The sequence below is a fragment of the Rhincodon typus genome, chromosome 5 (genome assembly GCF_021869965.1).
Source record: "Rhincodon typus isolate 14 chromosome 5, sRhiTyp1.1, whole genome shotgun sequence".
In the NCBI taxonomy this organism is placed as follows: Eukaryota; Metazoa; Chordata; class Chondrichthyes; order Orectolobiformes; family Rhincodontidae; genus Rhincodon; species Rhincodon typus.
In genome coordinates, this window is record NC_063336.1 from 75,408,537 (window position 1) to 75,429,246 (window position 20,710).

Sequence of the window (20,710 nt, forward strand, 5' to 3'; positions counted from 1 at the left end):
CCCACCAGATATATATAAACGGTCTTGTACATTGTATAATCCACAGAATTTATAGGAACAGTAGTTAGTTAGAATTGAATTTACATTTTGTTTTTACTTCTCATTCTTTATTTCTTTGATGAACACTGGATCACATTGGTGGGATACTTGTACAGTGGAATAGGCATCATTACAGCACCTCAACCAAGTTAACAATCATCATATCATCAAATGAAATAACAGCAATCCACAGAATATTGCTCCACTGTCTGCTTTTAGAATAGAATAGCTTTCATCATCATCAGTAAGTATAGTGAGAAGTTTCTAAGTTGCCAATTACAGTGCTGACTTAGATACAAAAGTACATAGACACATCTTCCTTATTTACAAAATTTAGACAATACAGAAATAAAATGTCCAGCATTACAGAAATAAAGACTCAGTACAGCAGACCACACTGCCTAGCTTCTAGTCTGCACCGGGTCCTGGCTCCACACCAGTGACACGCGATGCCGGGAGGCCGTAGCAGGACACTGGAAATTTGTCACATCCTGCCGGGAGGCCGCTGCAGCACACAGGGAGGCCCCTACGGGAGGAGGCCACTGTGCCTGGCCGGGAGGTCTCCATGCCACGCCAAGAGGCCACTATGCCACAAGAAGCCGGCAATCATCGCCAGAGGTTGGGAGCTGTTGCGCATCAGAGGTCGGGAGGTGAGGAGAAGAGAACAAGAGGAGAAGAAAAAGAGCAGGTGGAATGGACAAGCTCTGTCTGGAACATCCTACTCCGCTGCCATTTTGTACAACATTTGCTTGCATTTCCTCTTTGAAATCTATATCTATGGCCAAGTTTTTTGGTCATCTGGTCAACTACCTACTTTTGTGTCCTGCGAAACTGCTTAGGAATTTTTTGGTTAGTAAAAGGCGTCATATAAATACAAGATGTTATTGCTATATTTGAGACAAGATAGAGGGGCAAATTGATCAATACTGAGTTCAAGTACTACTGAAAAAATCTAGCCATTCGCGAGTTCATTTCTCAGGGCAATATCTTAACCAATCAGAGTCAACTTGCCTGGTTTCAAATTGAAACAGAAAGCAGCAGCTAACTTTCAACCATCATTAACTGGTATATTCTACATAGCAATGCATCTATCATCTGTCTCTTTCCAAATAATCACCCTTTCCTGTCATATGGTAAAATGTTGGTTTTCACCTTAAATTGGTATTCTTACAAATTGCCCTGAGTACAAGATGAAAAACGTTTCTCAGTCAAATTCAAGTACTTCACTACAAGATGATAATTTAAATACTGAACTCCTGTGAGTATCACTCCACCAGCCTACTCTCCCACTCTGCTGGAAGAATGAGATTGGTGAAATTATCATTAAGGGTTTAGGCAACGGTAACGAGCATGCCTTCAGTCCCTGTGGAAGTCAGTGACACTGAGGCAGGCAATCTTTTCCTGCCATTAATTTTGTCTGTTGAAGTGTTCAGCTATCCTGATGGCCCGAAGCTAGGGTTAGGTCAAATTAAGGGTCACTGATGTAATAGGTCTGAAGAAATGTACATCGGGGGTAAGTGCTTGATATAGAAACTGGTCTAAAGCAGGAGTTTCAATTAGTGGGCCCAAGGGAATCTTCAGGACAGGAGGTTGTAAACCAGGGATGGTCTGGGGTGGGGAGCAAGGTGAACACACATTGGAGAAGCCAGTTGCCAACAGAGGAAGACCTCCATATGGTTATTGTAGTAAGGAGGTGACATGAGTCAGCAATCAAGGGATAGACAGGTGGAAGATAGGAAAGTGGAGATTACAACTGAGGAGACAGTGGGGGAGGAATGGTAATGAGTGAGAGAACATTGGCAATTAGGGAAAGAAGAGGTTATTTGGCTTTGTAACTCCAGCTATTCATAACATTAATGATTGAGATGAGGGAACTAAATGTAAAATCTCCAAGTTTTTAGACAACACAAAGCTATTGGGAAGGCAAGCTGTGAGGAAGATGCAGTGACGCCGCAACGTAATTTGAACAAGTTGAGCAACTGGGATAATGCATGGCAGATAAAGTATAATGTGGATAAATGTGAGGCTATTCATTTTGGAAACAAAAACAGGAAAGCAGAATATTATCTGAATGGTGGTAGATTGGGAAAAGTACACCAGATGCTGAAAGTAAGCATGCAGGAGCAGAATGGGCGAAGGCAGCGAGTAGCATTTTGACTTTCATATTTAGAGGATTTGAGTACAGGAACAGGGATGTCTTACTGTAATTATAATAGACCATAAAGCAAGAAGGTGGCAGAGTTCCTCTGTTCCACCTGTTCTTTATCTTTTTCCTTTTTTTCCACTCTTTTTTTCTTCTCTTGCCTTAGCACCGGAGGTGAATAACGGTGCAACAGCAGGTGCTGCCAGCAAGTCCCTGGAGCAGTGAGGCCTGGAACACTGCAAGCAGTGAGCACTGGTACAATGCTTGGGCTGCAGGCACCAGAACAGTGAGCAACAAGCCCTAGAACATCATGTGGGCTGTGAGACCTGGTATAGTGCATGGGCAGCGAGCCCCGGAGCAGCGCGCAGGCAGAGAGTCCCTGGCAGATACCGTTGCGAGGGAGGCAATCCTTGCACTTTCCTTGGAGCAGCTGAGTGCCAGTAAGGAACAGACCAGGGCAGCTGTTGGACTGGGGTCTTATGTGGGTGGTCAGACCACATGCGGAGGCCTTCCGCTGAGTTGCTACACTGTAATGTCTATTTCCTCACTCTAATGCCAACTCTTCAATGATGTCCTATTTAATTTATTTTTCAGCTCTATAAATAATGCAACTACTTTTATTACTCTGCTGTATCCAAAAATTGTACCTAGGTATTGTACCTAAGATGCCACCTTAAGAAGGCAAACATTGTAGAAGTTTTTCACTGTATTTCTACAATGGAGTACACCTGATAATAAAAGGATATTCTATTCTTAGTGAGACAAGACCTGGAGTATTGTGCGCAGTTTTTCTCTCCTTATCTGAGGAAGGACGTTCTATCTATGGAGGAAATGCAATAAACATACTAGTCTGATTCCTGAGATGGCAGGACTGACATATGAAGAGCGACTGGATTGGTTAGGACAATATTTACTACAGTTCAGAAGGAGAGCGGTGATTTCATAGAAACCTATAAAATTCTAATACAACTAAACAGACAATCACAGGAAAGATGTCCCTGATGACAAGGGAGTCCAAAAACAGGGACCAGACTAAGGATACGAGGTAGGCCATTTAAGACTGAGATGAGGAGAAATTTCTTCGCCAAGAGAATGGTGAGCCTATGGAGTTCGCTGCCACAGAAAGCAGCTGATGCTAAAACATCTTTTATACACTTGCCAAGAGGCGAGTTTCTTAATAGGCAACAGTGAGATTAAAGGGCGTTTATAATTTGTTAAATATCTTATTGGTACAACTCACCTTTTTAATATTCGGGTTTCTATCTTACCAAGTGTGCCAAACAACCTCACATACTTAACTCTTTTGCACTTTAATAGTGCACCTCAGGCTGCACCAGCAACTACAATTGTAACGCTGCAGGACACTGTATATAAGGACACGCTATACTCAGGGACATGCACTCCATTCCAGCAAGTACCTCCAGGCACTTTGCTCACTGTCATAGTACTCACTCACTCTGAGCCAACTTGGATGCTCACAGGGTGCCTGCCTTGCCTGGTCTTTTTTGTACTTTCCCTCACAGCCAGAGATAGCAGGCTCACAGTGCTGCCGTCTTGCCATGCTGTTTAGCACAGACACAAAGCTACAAAGCTTGTCATCACTGTCAGCAGGCATCAGTCAAGCCAAGGAAGGTTGGACACAGTCAGTTAGCTACTCGGGGTGGTCAGAGTCAGGGTCCTCTCTACATAAGGGGTGAGGAACTGAAAGTTGGGTAGCCCACCACGCATCTTGACACTTTCCACCTTTCTGTGGGCTATTTTCCTCTTGAAATGAGAGACAGAGAGGTATTAAGGGAGATGAAAGTGGGTGGCACCACTGTTATTGTTGGTACAAATGGGGAAATATCCCAAGCAAACGAGTAGGCAGTGTTGAGGGCATACGGCATTAGTGGTGTGAGGGGAAGTAGTGGGTGACATTGAGTGGAAATGGGCATCCTGCCTGTGCACCATTTCATCTAGCAGCGCCTCCAGGTCCCGGCCTGCAATGCAGGGCACCAAATTTCCCCATTTGCATGTACTAGGCAAATATAAGCAACTGTGCAGGATAGTTACGTCTGATTATGCTGGTTTGACTTTTAAAAATAGCGTGGGTGCAAAGGATATCAGCTAATTGCAAGATATCCTGGGAGTGGTGAGTTGTTCTGGGAATGGTGCATGGTAAAATTGAGCTAGAATTGGACAAGAGGAGCACCACAGAAGTGGGGTAGGTTGTTATTAAGGTGAGTTTTGTAAGATGCAGAAAGAAATGTCACCAGGTCCCTTGTGAAACGTCCTCCAAAAATCTCAACACAGCTGACATTTAGCTAAAAAACAACATGAGGTTCAGCCCCACATTTTTGTTTTCTTTTGGCTATAAGCTGGAAAATGGAATTTGGATGTAGCTATGTAGCTAAAAGTACAAGGAGTGCTTTAGCAGCCTGAAAGTCAAGTAAGATAATGTGGTGTAAACTTCAGCTACACAAGACCTCATGGCTTTTCAGAGTAGTGACGTGGATACTTCTCATACGCACAAGTATCAAAGGCTCCTGGGGGTTGAAAAGCAGCCTAACAACATTCTTCAGATTGGCCCACTTGCAGTCTATGACCGACCTGAGAGTGCAGCGCAGAGATAACATTAACCTTGGAGACAAGAAACATCTCTTCCTTCCTTCTCTCTGAATGGAAAGAGACACAAACTTGGTGACTCTAGAGAAAGATGCCAATGCATGAAGATACCACCTGATTGGCCATTGATTCAAAGGTGAACCATTGTTTTGCAGACGTCACGTCATTGTTGCAAAAAATAAAAATTATGAGAAACAATTCACCCCACCCTCGTGGCCTGAACTATGATCTACAGAATTTGTTTCTCCCTATCTATATTTTTCAATCAATAAGATTTATGCCTTACCCACTGTTCATGAGTCTGTTTTGTTCGTGAATCAATGAGCGTGTGTGTGTTTGGAGTCTTAAAAGCCTATAAATTAAGTTATATAATAGTAAAATAGCAATTTATTGTTGTTATTTGTTAAAGAATCAAATAAGCTATTTTTCTGACATGTTTTCTTTGTGATGTTATTTGAGGCCAATATTTATCCTTCAATTAATGTCATAAAAATGATTATCTGATCACTTGTCATGCATAAATATTTTGCTGCATTTCTGACACTATGGAATGACTCAATTGGGAAGAGTGTGGGGATAAGTGGCCCCTTCTGTTCCACAAGTCATCACAAATGTGTAACTACTCAATTAAATCACCAAGCTGATCAATTTCTTTGTACAGACTGCTATTCAGGACACATGTAAATCACAATAAGTTTTGTCATTCACAGGACATTGATTTATTGTAAGTACATTTATTCCTTCACAAATGACAAAAATAGATTGCTAATCTACTACAGTGCTACAAAATCCTGGAACCCTTCCCCCTCCCTATCAGCACTATGTATTCCCAACACCACATGTTCTGCAGAAGTTCAAGGAGGCAGCTCAGTTGCACCTTCTCAATGACCATTAGGGACCAGTATCACCCACATCCAAATAATGCACAAAAAGTACTCAATTATTTATGTAGTAATCAAAATGTACAGGGTAGATTCATAAGATCATAAGATACAGGATCAAAATAGGCCATTCAGCTTATTAAGTCTGCTCCACCCTTCAATGATATCATGGTTGATTTGATAATCTTCAACTCCACTTTCCTGTCTTTTCCTCCTAACCCTTGATTTTACTGATTAAATATAATTAAATATTAAATACTGATTAAATATGTATTGAATATGTCTCAGCCTTGAATATACTTAACAACCCAGTCTATTCACCCTTCTGAAGTAAAGAATTCTACAGATTCACTACCCTCTGTGAAAACAATTCCTCCTCATCTTTGTTTTACGTGTGTATCCCTTTATTCGGAGAAGATGCCATCTGGCCCTAGACTCTCCCACAAGGAGAAGCAACCTTTTTGCATATACTGTGTCAAATCCCTAAGAGTCTTGTTAGTTTCAATAATTTAATTCATTTCAGGCAAAGCTTGATAAAGACCTGAATAAATGAGCTGCTGTTCATGAATATAGGATTACGTGAAGAGAGGCTGCTGGAGAAGCACAAGTCCCAGCAGGGAGCAGTTGGGCAAAAAAGCCTGTCTCTAAGCTGTAGACTGGATGTAACCGGATGTAGCAGAGGGACCCAAACCTGGAGTCAAGTTTAGGTCAAAAATTCATATCTGGCTGGTGAAGGTGATTGTGAATACCTAAACAAATATTTCTCAAATATAAGCGCGTGTTGCTTACTTATTGGTAGATGTGACTAAATCTTGGAAAAAAGTGCCTCAGTTACGTAATGTGAAGAAAGGGAGAAGTGAGTGGAGTCAGCATTCACCAGCCAATAATGCTTGAGCAGGCAGGGTGCTGACGGCATTGTACAGTTCACATTCAGTTTCAAAATGAAGTCACTTCTAACTTCTCCTGTGCTGATCTTTGCTGGGAAATCTTTTGTCAGTCATTCAGCCGGTCGGTGTAATTGTATACCTGAGATTTCAACTAAAGTGTCAATGGGACTTTGAGGTTCTTCTGACAATCCCATTGAGGCCATTGTTGCCTCTAATCAAAATACAAGAAAAGAGAGCTAGCATCTACATGATGTGAGGTTCAGTCTGTGGCAACTCTGCCTATGAATCAGAAACACTAGGTTTGAGTCCCATTCCAGAGCTTGATGGATAAGGGAGGTGCATTCACAAAACTCTCAAACATATTGACAAACGCTTCTAACATATGCTATTGGCAGGCAGTAAAAGCAGGAGAGATTTCTGTCAGACAGTGTGATGAAAAGAATGGTGGAGCTTTGAACATCATTATCTCAAATTCCAGACTGCAGCATGCAGGTAAAAGTGAAAGTCACATGAATTTTCTGGTGAATATTACACACCAGCCCAAGTATGTTTGGCTGAATGGTCTCTAGCTGCCTATTATTCAAATCAGTCCTTTTCATTACCCACCAGAGAAAGACAAACATTTCATCATCTTGATGCTCCAATTCTCAGCAATGTAAATGATGAAAAACTAAAGGTCCTAGATTTTTGTGGATGTCCCTCCAGTCTGGTGAGCTGGGTTAAGGCTCTGATAAAGGCCCAAAGATAAAGCAGAAACAACTTTTCAGGTGCCTCATACATCACAAAAACCAAGAAAACTAACAGGCTAACAAGATGAATGCTAATTTCTCTCCAACACAAGTGTTACAAGTGACCTTTTTTTGGGACATTTAAAATCTTTAGAATTGGGAACAATATAAAGAAAATTGTGTGTCTGTGTGTTTGATGCTAATCTAAGTATCCTCTTGAGGATAACCCCCACCTTCAAGCCTTCTTGTTCCAGTTACCCATTTCTTCCTGGAATTGTTCTCCAGACTCGTCAATGGCATGTTTCTACAAACAGGACCAGTTACAGTTTGACAGTCTTCAGATACAACAGGAAGAAGACTATTTTCATTCAGAGGCAAAGGTGGGAGGTGGAGCGCATATTATCAGTTTCTGCTTCTGAATTTAAAAAAAAAACTACCTCTTGGGTTTCCAGGTTGAAATAGATGGAGCAGCTATTCCCGCACACTTTTGGTATAAGAGTCTAATTTGATGTGCGCCAGAGTGACTTCACAGCTTGTTGAATGCCACCCAGATGGGGAAAGATGATCCCTTTTCATTTCCTGAGATTAAGATGAAGCACATGCAAAGTTCTTAGGCATAGCTTCCCTTTCCAGCTGACACACAGTGTCATCTGTCAGAGCTCACAGCTGCTCACGGGTTGGAAACTATAAACTCACTTTGGAAGAAACAGTCAGAAATGCACTTCCTTGCCAAGTGATCATGTGTTAAGTGTGTGAACCAGGAACGCAGGAAAACATATAGCTCTTAATGTTTACATCCTCACATTATCAGTACCAGTGAAACAGCCAGGTGACCTTTCCACTTCCATCATAGTGCTAAATACAAGCTGCTCAGCAAAGAATGAGGGCAAAGCAGAGGACAGTATTTCTGCTGAAAGTTATCACCTCCTTTAACCTCACATTTTCTGTCATTGAAACCAGAAAAACCCAAACATGTAGTTTCTGCATGTCCGGTTTAAGTAAGTTCTTTACTTACCTTAAGTGGCAAATGTGGTTTCCAGCAGCATTCTCGCCTCGAGACAATTGTCAGACCCACTTTATATTCATCTATCAGCAAAGCCTCGATTTTAAAATTCCCTGCCCTGTTTTCCAAATCCCACTATACCATCCAATTAGTGTGAACATCTCCAGCCTCACAACCCTTCAAGGTAATCATGCTTTACCAATTCTGGTCTCTTCTGCACCCTCTACTTGACGCTAAGCTACAGAAGGGATTATTCTGACAAAAACAAAGTCACATTGCTTGTTTGAGGATTCCTGTGAAGGAAGAAATTGAGATGGAAAGGAAGGAAACTTCATGGAAAAAGATTTCCAGTGCTTAGGATAGGGAAAAGTCCCTAATCATGTGTCACATCACTGCTCCACCCACTTCCATGCAATGGTGTTGCTCGACAAAAACTTGTGGTGGTACAGTCTGGGTAATGGCTAGAACTAGTGCAGGCACAATGGATTGAATGGCCTCCTTCCATGCTGTTACAATTCCGAGACTTTAATGGTAGCGATGGAGCGGTGGGCCATACTGATTGAAGTACGATTCCCTGGTGTGCTGTGCAGCAAGATTTTGGCTGGTTATGGCAAGGCCTGCTTCAGTCTGATCCTGCAATATTTACTGCACAGCCCTCATGAGAGATACAGCAAGTAGGAGAGGCGGTGATGACTCAGTTATAGATATCCCTATTCTATATCGCAGCCTGAATTCTAACTATCCATTCTTTTAGAGGTATAAAAACCTCCTCTATTCCTTCCAGAGTGCCCTCAGCCCATCCCGTACTCAGAACCACCTCCGACATGCAACTCACCACTACCCGTCCCCATCTTCAAAACTCTGAGGTCACATGCATTTACAAGCACTAAAATGGGGTCACAGTGAAAAAATTGGAACATTCTTGTTTAGGGTCCAGACAGCTGATGGATTGACAATGGCTGAAATCAGATGAAATGCCATTCAGCATTTACAGATGTATGTAAACAATAAATGAGTTAAATAAAAGCAAAAATAAAAAAAAAAATCTGAGTCTTCGACAGAAATGTACTCAAGCTGCCCTCAGCAATAAAAAAAGTGTCAGTAAAAGTACTGAGAGGAAATTAAGTTATCTTACTGCCATTACTCCAGAAGCTGTGCTCTAGCAGTATATCATACTGAGACAGGAGCATGCCCATTTATATTGAAGAGCTAAGAAACCCACAATAAAATGTTAGATCTTATCCTTTTGAATGTTTGTGGATCTTTAAAGGAGTGGTAAGTTTTAAAATCATAGCAAACAAACCTTTTGACACTGACATTTTAGTTTTACAATCTTACTCCTTCAGGTTTTCATTATTGCTAGAGTTCTTTATATGAAGAAAATCTTTGTGAATTCTCCTTGAACCTCATCTTTCTTGCTATTTTAATGTACTTTGTCAGATATGCTATGACACATCAATAGGAACAGGTAGGACTTGAAACCAGATCTTCTGGTCCAAAGGTAGGGAATGTTGTCACTGCACCATAAGATCTTCAAACCTCTTCTTCCTTGTCCTAGCTTTATTCTTCTTTCTGACACATTGAAATTGAATTCAATGTTTCTGTGATACTTCCAGCTTATTGAATAATTAGGAATCGGAATGGTTAATGAGATGAAAACATGTTTATGCTGTTTGCTGTGGTTGATTCGCTTGCCGAGCTGCATTATTAGTTTGCAGACATTTCATTACCCTGCTGGGTAACACCATCAGTGCAGCCTCCGACGAAGCATTGTTGTATTTTCCCGCTTGCTATTTTAACTCTGGGGTCCGTTGGAGTCGATTACCTCATTTCTGGTTTCTCTTTACAGTGCTGTGTACATAGGGTCTAATTCTATATGTTTATTGATGGCCTTCTTGGTGGAGAACCAGGTCTCTAGAAATTCCCATGCTTGTCTCTGTTTGGCTTGTCCTAGGATCCTGACATTGTCCCAATCAAACTGGCGGATCTCCTTGTCTCTATGTATGGAGACGAGTGAGCATTGGCTGTGCCTTTTTGTTGTTAGTTGGTGTCCATGAACCCTTGTGGCCAGTTTTCTTCCTGTCTGTCCAATGTAATGTTTGTTGCAGTCCTTGCATTGAATCCCGTATATTACGTTGGTTCTGTCCATAGTGGGTAAAGGGGTCTTTGGTTCTTGTTAGCAGTTGCCGCAGGGTTGATGTAGATTTGTGTGTCACTCTGATGCCCAGTGGCTGTAGGAGTCTTGTAGTCAGAAACGTTCTTGATGTATGGTAATGTGACAAATGTGTCGGTGAGTACTGTATCTTTTCGTTATTGTTTGTGTGACAGACATCGTCGGACCCAGCTGTTTGGGTATCCATTGTCTCTAAATACTTGGTGGAGGTATTCTTCTTCATTTTGGTGTAGTTAGAACATAGAACATAGAACAGTACAGGCCCTTCGGCCCACGATGTTGTGCCGAACTTTTACCCTAATCCTAAGATCTATCTAACCTCCACCCTTACCTTATACTATCATCCATATGCCTATCTAATAGCCACTTAAATGCCCCTAATGAGGCCGACTCCACTACCCTCTCCGGCAATGCATTCCACACGCCGACCACTCTCTGAGTAAAGAACCCACCTCTGACGTCTCCCCTATATCTATCTCCATTCACTTTAAAACTATGCCCCCTTGTAATAGATACCTCCACCCTAGGAAAAAAGTCTCCGGCTGTCTACTCTATCTATACCTCTGATCATTTTATACACCTCTATCAAGTCACCTCTCATCCTTCGCCGTTCTAAAGAGAAAAGCCCTAGCTCTCTCAACCTTTCCTCCTAAGATTTTCCCTCCATTCCAAGCAACATCCTGGTAAATCTCCTCTGCACTTTTTCCAACGTTTCAAAATCTTTCCTGTAATGAGGCGACCAGAACTGGACACAATACTCCAGATGTGGCCGAATCAGGCTTTTGTATAGCTGGAGCATAACTTCATGGCTTTTGAACTCAGTCCCTCTATTAATGAAAGCTAACACACCATATACCTTCTTAACAACTCTATCCACCTGGGTGGCAGCTTTCAGGGAACTGTGGACATGAACCCCGAGATCCCTCTGCTTCACCACACTGCCAAGAATCTTTCCGTTAACCCTGTATTCTGCTTTTGAGTTTTTCCTTCCAAAATGAATCACCTCACACTTTTCAAGGTTAAACTCCATCTGCCACTTCTCAGCCCAGCTCTGCATCCTATCAATGTCCCTTTGTAACCTAGAACAGCCCTCCGCACTGTCCACAACGCGACCCACCTTTGTATCGTCCACGAACTTACTAATCCACCCTTCCACTCCTTCATCCAAATCATTTACAAAAATCACATATAGAAGAGGACCCAGAACAGATCCTTGTGGTACACGACTCGTAACTGAGCACCACATTGAATATTTTCCATCCACTACCACCCTTTGTCTTCTAAGGATCAGCCAATTCTGAATCCAATCTGCCACACTTCCCCCATCCCATGCCTCCATACCTTCTGCATGAGCCTACCATGGGGAACCTTATCAAACATCTTACTTAAATCCATGTATACCACATCCACTGCTCTACCTTCATCCACTTGTTTGGTCACCTCTTCAAAGAATTATAGTTCTGGGTTGTTGTGACTCATTTGAACAGTGTTTTCACGTAACTCCATTTGTGGGTGTTGGGTTATTGTTGAAATTTAGGCCTTGATCGGTGTGTGTGGCCTTTCTGTATACTTTGGTCAGAAATTCCCAGTTGGCCCTGTGTTCTACCATCACGTCCAGGAACGGAAGCTGTTTGTTCTTTCCTTCTTCTCTGGTGAATTTGATGCCATTGAAAATAGCTTACCCACTATGGACAGAACCAACGTAATATACAAGATTGCATGCAAGGACTGTGACAAACATTACATTGGACAGAGAGGAAGAAAACTGGCTACAAGAATACATGAACACCAACTAGCAACAAAAAGACATGACCAATACTCACTGGCCTCCATACACATAGACAAGGAGATTCAATAAAAACTAAAAGAAATGCGGATGCTGTAAATGAGGAACAAAAACCAAGTTGCTGGAAAAGCTCAGCCAGTCTGGCAGCATCTGTGAAGGAAAAAACAGAGTTAACGTTTCGGGTCACCAGATTGGGACAATGTCAAGATCCTAGGACAAGCATGGGAATTTCTACAGGCCTGGTTCTCCACCAAGGCGGCCTTTGGGGCGGCACGGTGGCTCAGTGGTTAGCACTGCTGCCTCACAGCGCCAGGGACCCGGGTTCGATTCCAGCCTCAGGCGACTGTCTGTGTGGAGTTTGCAAATTCTCTCCGTGTTTCCTCCGGGTGGTCCGGTTTCCTCCCACAGTCCAAAGATGTGCAGGTTAGGTGGATTGGCCATGCTAAATTGCCCGTAGTGTTTTGGGATGTGTAGATTAGGTGGGTTATAGGGGGATAGGTCTGGGTGGGATGCTCTGAGGTTCGGTGTGGACTTGTTGGGATTCTATGATTCTATGATCAATAAACACATTTAACTAGACCATACATACACACCACTACAAAGAAAAATTGGAAATGAGATAATCAACTCCAATGGACTCCAGAGTTCAAATAGCAAGCGGGAAAATACAGCAATGCTTCATCGGAGGCTGCACTGATGATGTTACTCAGCAGGGTAATGAAACGCCTGCAAACTAATGATCAAGCTCAGCGAGTAAACCAACCACAGCATCCACAACTGGAGCTACAAATCTACTCAAGAACATTATGCTGTTTGCCTAGGCTCCTGGTACCCTGTTGCCCACAATGGCAAAAATCAGAGTTTATTCTGCCAATTCCACTGCAATAACAAAGAGAACATTTGCAGGCAAATGCAAGGGTGAAAAACAGAAGGTAGCATCCATTCACTACTGGCTTCAAGGTGAAGGGCTTAATGTAAAACTATACAAAGCTGGATGCAAAGTAAAAAAATAATAATTCATTGTGCTTACTGTGTGGGTCTGACCAACAGTTTTCTTCCCATTCTGACAGGAGGAGCTTGCAAAGCTTTGCTTCTTGATATTGAGTGAGTCAACGAAAAGCTCTGTACTAGATCGAACCCTGAAAGTTAGAGGATAAGCGTTTGCAGGTCAGTATAGAGTAGATTCAATAACACTGCTGGCACAGTGCAGACAGATCAGTATAAAGTCTAGATACAGTAACACTGCTGACAATGTGTGCAGATCAGTCTACAGGTCACCGGACCCGAAACGTTAACTCTGTTTTTCCTTCATAGATGCTGCCAGACCTGCTGGGCTTTTCCGGCAACTTTGTTTTTGTTCCGCAATTTGATACAAAATTGGCTTGACGGTAAGAGACATAGGGTGGTGGTAGACGGTTGTTGTTCAGGCTGGAGGCCTGTGACTAGCGGTGTGCCACAAGCAGCGATGCTGGGTCCACTGTTGTTTATTATTTATATAAACGATTTGGATGAGAAAATAGGAATGATGGTTAGTAAGATTATGGGTAACACCAAAATTGCTGGTTATAGTGGACAGTGAAGAAGGTTATCCAAGAGTACAATGGGATCTTGATCAACTTGGCCAGTTGGTCAAGGATTTCAATTTACATAAATGCGAGGTGCTGTATTTTGTTAAGACAAACTAGGGCAAGACTTACAATTAATATTATTTAATGGTAAGGCTATGCAGGTAGATAGATACTTGAAAATGGCATCACAGGTAGACAGAGTGGTGAAGAAGGCATTTGGCATGCTTGCCTTCATCGGTCAGAGCACTGAGTACAGAAGTTGGGACCTCACATTACAGCTGTGCAAGAGGTTAGTAATGCCACTTTTGGAGTACTGCATACAATTCTGGTCGCCCTGCGAAAGGAAGGATGTTATTCAACTGGAAAGGGCATAAAAAAGATTTACAAGAATGTTACCAAGACTGGAAGCATTGAGTTATAAGGAGACTAGACAGGCTGGGACTGTTTGCCCCCGGAACTTTGGATGCTGAGGGGTGACTTTATAGAGGTTATAAAGGGGCATAGGTAAGGTGAATAGCCAAGATCTTTCCCCCAGGGTAGGGGAGTCCAAAACTAAAGGGCATAGGTTTAAGATGTGAGGGAAAATATTTGAAAGGGACCTGAGGGGCAACTCTTTCAGACAGAAGGTGGTGCACATATGGAACGAGTTACCAGAGGGAATGGTAGAGGTAGGTACAATTACAACATTTAAAAGACATTTGGACAGGTACTTAAATAGGGAAGTTTTAGAGGGAAATGGACCAAACGCAGGCAAGTAGGACTAGTTCATTTTAGGAAACCTGGTGGGCATGGACGAGTTAGGCTAACAGTCTGTTCCCGTGCTCTATGACTATGAATCTATGGCTCCACTGACATAGTGTGTACAGATCAGTATACAGAGGAAATTAGGTAACACTGCTGACACAGTGACTTCAAATCAGTACATAGAGTAGATAGGGTAACAATACTGTACATTAATCTATACATATTTTGTCAAAGTAGTAATAGTAATATTGTTGACAAAGTGACGAAGATCAATAAACGAAGTAAATATGACAATATTGCAGACACAGCACAGACAAATCAGCATACAGTAGATACAGTAACACAGTGTGTGCAGATCGTATACAGAGTAGATAAAGTAACATTGCTCATTGTGTACGGAAATGAGTATATAGAGTAGATACAGCAACACTGCTGACAGTGTTTGCAGATTTGGAGTGGTGTGGTGTCACAGTGTTAAGCACTACTGCCTCACTGCACCAGGGACCCAGGTTTGATTTCCCCCTGTCTGCATGGGCTTTCCTCCCACAATCCAAAGATGTGCAGGCTAGATGGATTGGCCATGCTAAATTGCCTGTAGTGTTCAGGGATGTGTGGATTTGGTGGTTTATAGGGGGATGTGTCTGGGTGGGATGCTTTGAGGGGTGGTGTGGAATTGTTGGGCCGAAGGGCCTGTTTTCCACACTGTAGGGATTCTATGATCTATGATATGATTAAGGGGAGTTTCAGTGATGATCCTAACATAAGGAATGGCAAAACAGCAACCAGCAGACAGTTAACTGTATTTTACAATTGCAATTTAAATGGCCTATGATGACTTCCATGCAGCTTTCTTTGGAGTCAAAGTGTATATAAACTTACACTTAATTAAGAAAGTAACTGAAATAAATTAAGTTCAAAGTTTGGGCCCGTTTATTCATATGGAACTATTCTGTGACTGACAAAGAGAGACAAAGTACTTTGGAATGAATCTATCTTAACCCACTGAATGGGAATATCCATAGGATTGGATGGAACACTTGTTTAACTTGGCACCCAATATTAACCATATCAACTTCATCGGAGGAGTTAAGTTAAGCAGGATGTAAAGGTAAAGGTGCTCTCCATTTCATTAGTTTCCTGTTCAGTCAGTTTTGTTAAAAATGGCTCCTATCTGCGTGTGACCTTGTTATGTATTGAGCAGCTGGGCATTCAATAAGCAATTCAAAATTTGGAACAAACAGTTCTGGATCATGTTTCCTATTGGCCATAATCTACAGTGAGAAAGCAGACCTGAGACGAAATGAGGGGAGCATAGAGATAGAACTGGGGACTATCCACCTGTGATCTTCTCTGCTAGTTAAGCATGTTGTTAAAAGTCAGCACATCTAGTGTCCAATAGTGATCTATCCTTGGCTTCTATCTATCATTGACAGACAGTGACATCATAAGGTCATAACATATAGGAAGAGAAGTAAGCTATTCAGCTAACATGTCCTCTCAACTATCCGAATTAGATCATGGCTGATTGGATCATCATCAACTCCAGTTTCCTGCCTTTTCCCTTTAAGAATTAAGAATTAGAAGCAGGAGTAGGCAATTCAACCCCTGAGCCTACTCTGCCACTTGGTACAATCATCGCTGATCTCATCACGGCCTCAACTCCACTTTCTTGCCAACTCTCCATAACCTTTAAAATGGTGCCAATTAAAAATATGTCCATCTCCCCCTTAAAATTATTCACTGTCCCAGCATCTACCATAATTTGGGGTAGTGAATTCCACAGATTCATGACCCTTTGAGAGAAATAATTCCTCCGTATTTCTGTTTTAAATCTACTACCTCTTATCCAAAAACTACAACATGTGCTAGATTGTCCTATATGAGGACACATCCTTTCAACATCTACTTTGTCAATCCCCTTTAGCATTTTATATACCTTAATTAAATCTCCTCTCATTCATCTAAACTCCAGAGAGTACAAGTTTAAACTGCTCAATCCCTCTTCATAAGACATGCGAAGACATGACCTCAAGTTCCACATGTACACTGACAGCACCCAGCTCTACCTGACTAGTGCTTCTCTCATCATCAACATTTACAAGTATTAATATTCCCAAACTTATCTTGGTGCAATTACATTTTCAACAGGACATGACTGCTGTTGTATGGCTTTGCTGGCTCACTATGCTGTTCTAAAGTTCTTGAGAAGGCTGCTGCCAGCATCCTCTTCAAGCGTAGGAAACTATACAGCCTGCTTGGCCGAGTGTTGAGAGAGGAAAAACACTTTCTGGTCAAATTAAAAGTGCTCTTGCATTGAAGAGAAGTAGCTTATTGCCTGCTATCAACCAATTACAGCTTACACTGATATGATTGACATTGTTATGAAGATTATGAGGAGGACCGAATTTTGGGTCACATTTCTTTGAGATACTGTTCTTCCCACAAGTCCATATGACACAATTCTCACGGACAGTAGTAAGGTCGTTCCTCAGTATTAACCTTTTCAGACTCATACAACAGTAGTGACTCAGGGTCTTATATTTTTCCAAATCGCCTCTGAAACAATTGTAGACTGAATACTTCTCTTCGATACAGATTCTAACTCAAACTTTTAATAACGGATTTCCACTTTCCCATGCTGCATTACTAAATTCAAGTCACTGAATACTTTTCTTTCAGAGTACATTGACAGAATTGTCAAGAGCAAAACTCCAATGTAAATAACTTTCAACTGTGATACAAATAACATACAGAAAGACTATTGTAAGTGCTGTTTTTGTGAAGAGTCTGATTTAATTGCTTACTTACTGATAATGAAATATAGTTTACTGTGAGATGTCGTTTATTATTGTTGAAACACAAGATATACAGTGTAGTTCTAGGACACTTATCTTTCCATCTATATACTGAATAACCTTACAGTTCTTAAATTACGATATTCTCACGCTGGTTTAAAATCTGCTTTGGTAGTGCAAGTTGCTAAAGAAGTTTATACTACCCCAATTACAGCTGGCCGAACTAAGGTTGAGGCTGCTCTTTTCGCTCCCAAGATTTCTGCTTCTTGTGCCGATGTTGTCTCCAGAGTGTCAGCCCTCTGATTGGAGCGGCCCCTTTAAAATACAGTTCTCTGGGCCATCCCCAAGTACATGGCTTACTATCACTTACTACGTCAGCATGGTAACCAACATGCTGATTCCTCCTATGTAGTTACAGCAGTTTAATACAGCAATGTAATTAACATTATCCCAGAAAAAGATGTTACGATAGACAGTATTGGATATTTTAATTTCCCTATTAATTGAGCTGGGCTGTCTCAGAAACAGCTCTACCAGAACTTTGATCTATTGTTCCATCTGAAACTTCGCAGCACTGTCTCAACAACAGTTATTCAATATAGTCAATCAAGGTAAATGGTTTGAATATGTGTCCCGATCCAAGTTGACATGAATTCTGCAAGCTTTCTGGCTCATGATCTCTGTTCCCTTCCTAGCATTTTGCTCAGTTGGCCAATGCTGCTTTTAGTGTCCCAAAACAGCTGTTACTTATTTAAAAAGGGACATTCCACTACCTACATTTCCCTCCTTTTAGAGCAATGACTTCATGAATTTGGTTCAAAATTTCATTAGCTGTTGGCATGAGGTGAGAGGCCTTCAGGTTTAAATGTTTTGATAACTTCTTAAACAGTCAAAATGTTAAAACCCACTATAGTAAAAAACAGTTATCAAAAAAATCTTATATATAGAGAACTTATAAAAGGTGTGTTACATAAGTAAAACAGTTACATCGAAAAGAGCAAATCCACACGACTAGTAGCAAAATGCATGCTTTGCATTATCACCGCAGTACAAGTCACCAGTTGCAATAACCAACATCTCTTGGAGTTCCTTTGTGATACTTACCTATACGGCTCATTTATTTTGTGTCATGATGATGCCTATTGGTCTGGAGAGCTCCCCTTTCCACTGGGCAAACTTGACCGATAGAACGGTGAAGTATACCAGAGTCACTATGATGTTGACAATTGCCAAGTATGAAAGGAGATGGATCCATGGGTGTATCTGGATATTCATGCTCCAGTCCCAGAAATCTTCCCATCAGGTAGTGACCTTAACTTTAGCTATCTCACCCTTCAATTCTTTCATCTGTTGTACTATTCAAGTAAAGATTTTATGGGTGCCAGTCAAATTGTAATCAGACCTGATCCAACCTCTCTGGCAGGAGTTTATTTCCTGTGACATATTTTTCAATGTAATTCCCAAGAGTATCCTTTAATTCATCACTTGCGTCAATGACAGTCACTTCCCTTCTGTGAATGTCTATCAGCTCGATGAGACCTATTCTTGTGGGGATGTGAGGACTGATACAGAAGGTCGTGTCAGGGACGTTACACAGCACTGTCCCAAACTGGCACTCCTCAAGAGACACAGTATTTATCCTCACTGCGTAGACAACTCTAGTAATGTTGGTTGACAGGCTCCGAACCTCGAAGGTACAGGCTCAATGAATGCTTATCCTTGGGGATGATCCTGTGAACTATATATAAAGAACTGTAGGGTTACTCCAGAAATAGAGGGAAAGACAGGTTTCATAGAACTATATGTGCATATCTGTGTTTCAACAATAATCACGCACATCTCATGGTAAGTTACATCTTACTATCAGTTAGTGAGCAAGGAAATAAGACATGCACAAAAATGACACTTACGCTCTCCATTGTTTTTAATTGTAATTGCTTTGCTAGAAATGGTAACAATTCAACAGGAATTACCTGAAGTTTCAACATGCTGTTGTTGCCATTGTTTGAACTGCAGACCCTCCAACTGAATGGTTGGACATAAGCCATCTGTGAGCACAGGGGAGAGGAAAGTCTTTGTTAGATATCATGCTGTTAACAAAATGTCCCTCGGAACTCAAGTGAGGCAAAATTATGATCATTGTAAATACACATGTTGTAAATAAACCAAAAGCAAGCAAATCGTTAAAAAAAGACAGACATTCATTTTTATTTAAATCAAAGGAGTTAAGAGATATGGAGAAATGCAGCGAATGAAGACAGAGATAAGCAATGATTAATGGAATAGGATAGCAGGTCTGAGGGGATGAATGGCCCACTCTGTTATTGAATGAACCATAAGCAGGTGGCTCAAGCTCCAATTGTTTCAAGTTCCACAGAGCAGAAGCTAATCACTTTGGGTACTGGCCGATCATTTTAGCTAAGCAATTTCTTCACCTGATGCTTGGTAAAATACCGTGAAGTACTCTTTGTTCCTCACTAAAATGAGAATGGAATCTCAGCAGCTAGAGGCACATCCTATGTACCCCAAGAGCCACAGGGAACTCAACTTCCTGAGATGGTGATATAGGCTCAGCAGTATGTTCACTAACAAAAACGTCTAGATGGTGCCATTGTGATGCACAAGTAGAAATTCAGGGAAAGAAAGGAAAATTACAAATAATTGAATTAGACCTATCAAGTCTGTCTTTTTAGTGGTCCCACTCATCTTCTAACAGCTCCCCTTACTCCTGAGCACTTCTTGAACTTGCCCGATTCAAGAGGGATTGTGACAGCATCGTGGTATTGTCACTGGACTAGTAGCCAAGCAACCCTGGTAACTTGGGTTTGAATAGCAGAGGGTGAGGGTACAATTCCAAAATAAAAATCTGGAATTAGAAGTCTAATGATGACCACAATATTACTGTCAGTTGTTATAATAACCTATGTTGCTCACTGGTGTCATTAGGGAAATAAACTGCCACCTTACCTGATCTGGTATATGTGATTCTAGACCCATGGCAATGTGTTTGATTCTGAACTGTCCCATGAAATGGCCCTAGCAAGCCAGAGTTTCGTCAACTGGTTAAAAACCCCTCAAAAGAATGGAACTTGACAGGCTGCCAGGCAATGTGACTATGGCAGACCTAATCCTGTCAATATTGGGTGCACCTGCACCAAACGGACTGCAAGAAGGTGACTCTCCACCAACTTCCCAAGGGCAAATAGGGAAAGTCAATAAATGCTAGCCCAGCCAGCATTGCTTATATCTGATGAATGAGCAAAAGGATTTTAAAAAATCTCTGGTAATGCAATCTACTGTTCTTTATCTTTTGGTGGAAAGGTTTCGTCTGCCTACCTCATTTGCAACATTGTAATTTG

At 41.5% G+C, this 20,710-nt stretch overlaps 1 protein-coding gene across 1 annotated transcript in view; it reads right to left on the reverse strand.

The window, feature by feature from the left end:
- LOC109936192 (collagen alpha-1(XIX) chain-like) overlaps nt 1-20,710 on the reverse strand; it is a 334,226-nt gene that overhangs the window by 278,241 nt on the left and 35,275 nt on the right. The window contains exons 4-5 of the mRNA XM_048597074.1: nt 19,325-19,399; nt 13,275-13,383 (exon numbers count right to left, since the gene is read on the reverse strand). Of these exons, the coding sequence (XP_048453031.1) occupies nt 13,275-13,383; nt 19,325-19,399 (184 nt within the window). The remainder of the gene's footprint in view (nt 1-13,274; nt 13,384-19,324; nt 19,400-20,710) is intronic.